This window comes from Vanellus vanellus (assembly GCF_965231255.1).
Source record: "Vanellus vanellus genome assembly, contig: HAP1_SCAFFOLD_35, whole genome shotgun sequence".
Taxonomy (NCBI): Eukaryota; Metazoa; Chordata; class Aves; order Charadriiformes; family Charadriidae; genus Vanellus; species Vanellus vanellus.
Window position 1 is genome coordinate 2,146,893 of NW_028128889.1, and position 1,994 is coordinate 2,148,886.

Below are 1,994 nucleotides of genomic sequence, written 5' to 3' on the forward strand. Positions count from 1 at the left end.
TGGGCCCACTGCATCCTCACTGCCTCCCACGGCACGGCACAGTCCTGGTTTGTGGGTACCTGGTTTGGTGCTTTCTCTTGGAGGGACTTATTCTTGAAGGGTGTTTCATCTTCTGAGTCTCCATTCCCTTCCCACCCCAGAGGACATGGAGTGTCCCCATCCTCACCTGACCACTCCAGATTCCTTTCCACATGGACTGACATCTGCCATCAGTCCCACCATACCTGTGACAGCCTGAGGAGGGTAACAAGGAGGTCCTGCATGATCTCTCCTGCACCTCAAAGCGACTAAGACAGCCTTCAACTGTTAGGTGTCTTAAAGATCTCAGTGATACCATGATTTTTTTCCCCCAAACACAAGGAGAAAACAAGGTGGAAAGACACTTGGAATGTCCATTTCCTTGGGTTTGGTTTTAACAGCAAATATATGAGGAGAGCCCAACCTTCAGGCACCACACTCAGGACACCACTTTTTTTGAAGAGATGCTATTAGGGAGGCAAGAGGTGACACACACTTCTTCAAGGATCACACATGACAGGACAGAGCATCAAGGGAAGTGCTGTGATCCCAAACAATTACCTCTAAGAATAATTATCTGAGAAAAGGAATACAGAGGTCTTCCTAAAATACTTTCCAGGTACTACACAGAGAAGGGGAAGAGAATTACTGTTGGTGGTGGAAGATCCTTTGGATCAGTCTCCTCAGGGCATCCTTGAGCTCCTGGTACCTCATGCTGTAGATGAGAGGGTTCACTGCTGGAGGCACCACAGAGTACACAACGGCCATCACCAGATCCAGGGATGGTGTGGAGATAGAGGGGGGCTTCAGGTAAGCAAAAAATGAAGTGCTGATAAAGAGGGAGACAACAGCCAGGTGAGGGAGGCACGTGGAAAAAGCTTTGTGCCTCCCCTGCTCCGAGGGCATCCTCAGCACAACCCTGAATATCTGCACATAGGAGACCAAAATGAAAACAAAACACACAGAGAATAAACTAGCACTAAGTACAAGATGCCCAGATTTCCTGAGATAGACTATGTCTGTGCAGGAGAGCTTGAGGATCTGGGGGATTTCACAGAAGAACTGGTCCAAGGCATTGCCCTGGCAGAGTGGTATGGAAAATGTGTTGGCCGTGTGCAGCACACCATGAACAAACCCACTGCCCCAGGCAGCTGCTGCCATGTGGACACAAGCTCTGCTGCCCAAGAGGGTGCCATAGTGCAGGGGTTTGCAGATGGCCACGTAGCGGTCATAGGCCATGAGGGTGAGAAGATAAAACTCTGCTCCAATCAAGAAGACAAGCAGAAAGACCTGTACAGCACATCCCCCATAGGAGATGTCTCTGGTGTCCCATAGGGAATTGGCCATGGCTTTGGGGACAGTGACAGAGATGGAGCCCAGGTCGAGGAGGGAGAGGTTGAGGAGGAAGAAGTACATGGCGGTGCGGAGGCGGTGGTCGCAGGCGATGGCAGTGATGATGAGGCCGTTGCCCAGGAGGGCAGCCAGGTAGATGCCCAGGAAGAGCCAGAAGTGCAAGAGCTGCAGCTCCCGTGTGTCTGCAAATGCCAGCAGGAGGAACTCAGTGATGGAGCTGCTGTTGAACATTTGTTCCCCCTGAACAGAGGGGCCTGTTGAAGGAGGAAAAGTCAGTGAGGAGTTAGGATAGACACCTCTGAGCAGAGCCTGTTCCATATGTTACAGTAAGCTCTGTAGGATGATCACAGAGAGATCAGAGGAATCCAGGTTTCAAAGTGTAGATCTTCAACCTCCACTCCCCAGTTGGACGCCCAGAAGATGGGGTGTCCTTTGCGAAATGTCAGCTTTGTCCCCACCCCATGGACTGCATTACCGAGAGACCCACAGGTGAGAAGGGGGCTGGGGCACCATGGACACATCAGCATGGCAGGACCTGCAGGGTCAATCACTGAGCTGCTGCTGCAGACCCATCCCAGAGAACCTGACAACAAGAGCAACAGCAGGAATGGGTGGAGAAGCAA

The 1,994-nt window shown here is 51.6% G+C and overlaps 1 protein-coding gene across 1 annotated transcript; it reads right to left on the bottom strand.

The window, feature by feature from the left end:
• Window positions 1–663: 663 nt before the first annotated feature.
• LOC309683966 (olfactory receptor 14C36-like) lies at window positions 664–1,602 on the bottom strand (the record flags this gene model as incomplete). Its single annotated transcript, XM_082499933.1, has 1 exon — window positions 664–1,602. One exon carries the CDS (start codon window positions 1,600–1,602, stop codon window positions 664–666), a length of 939 nt encoding a protein of 312 aa, XP_082356059.1.
• Between the last annotated feature and the right edge of the window lie 392 nt (window positions 1,603–1,994).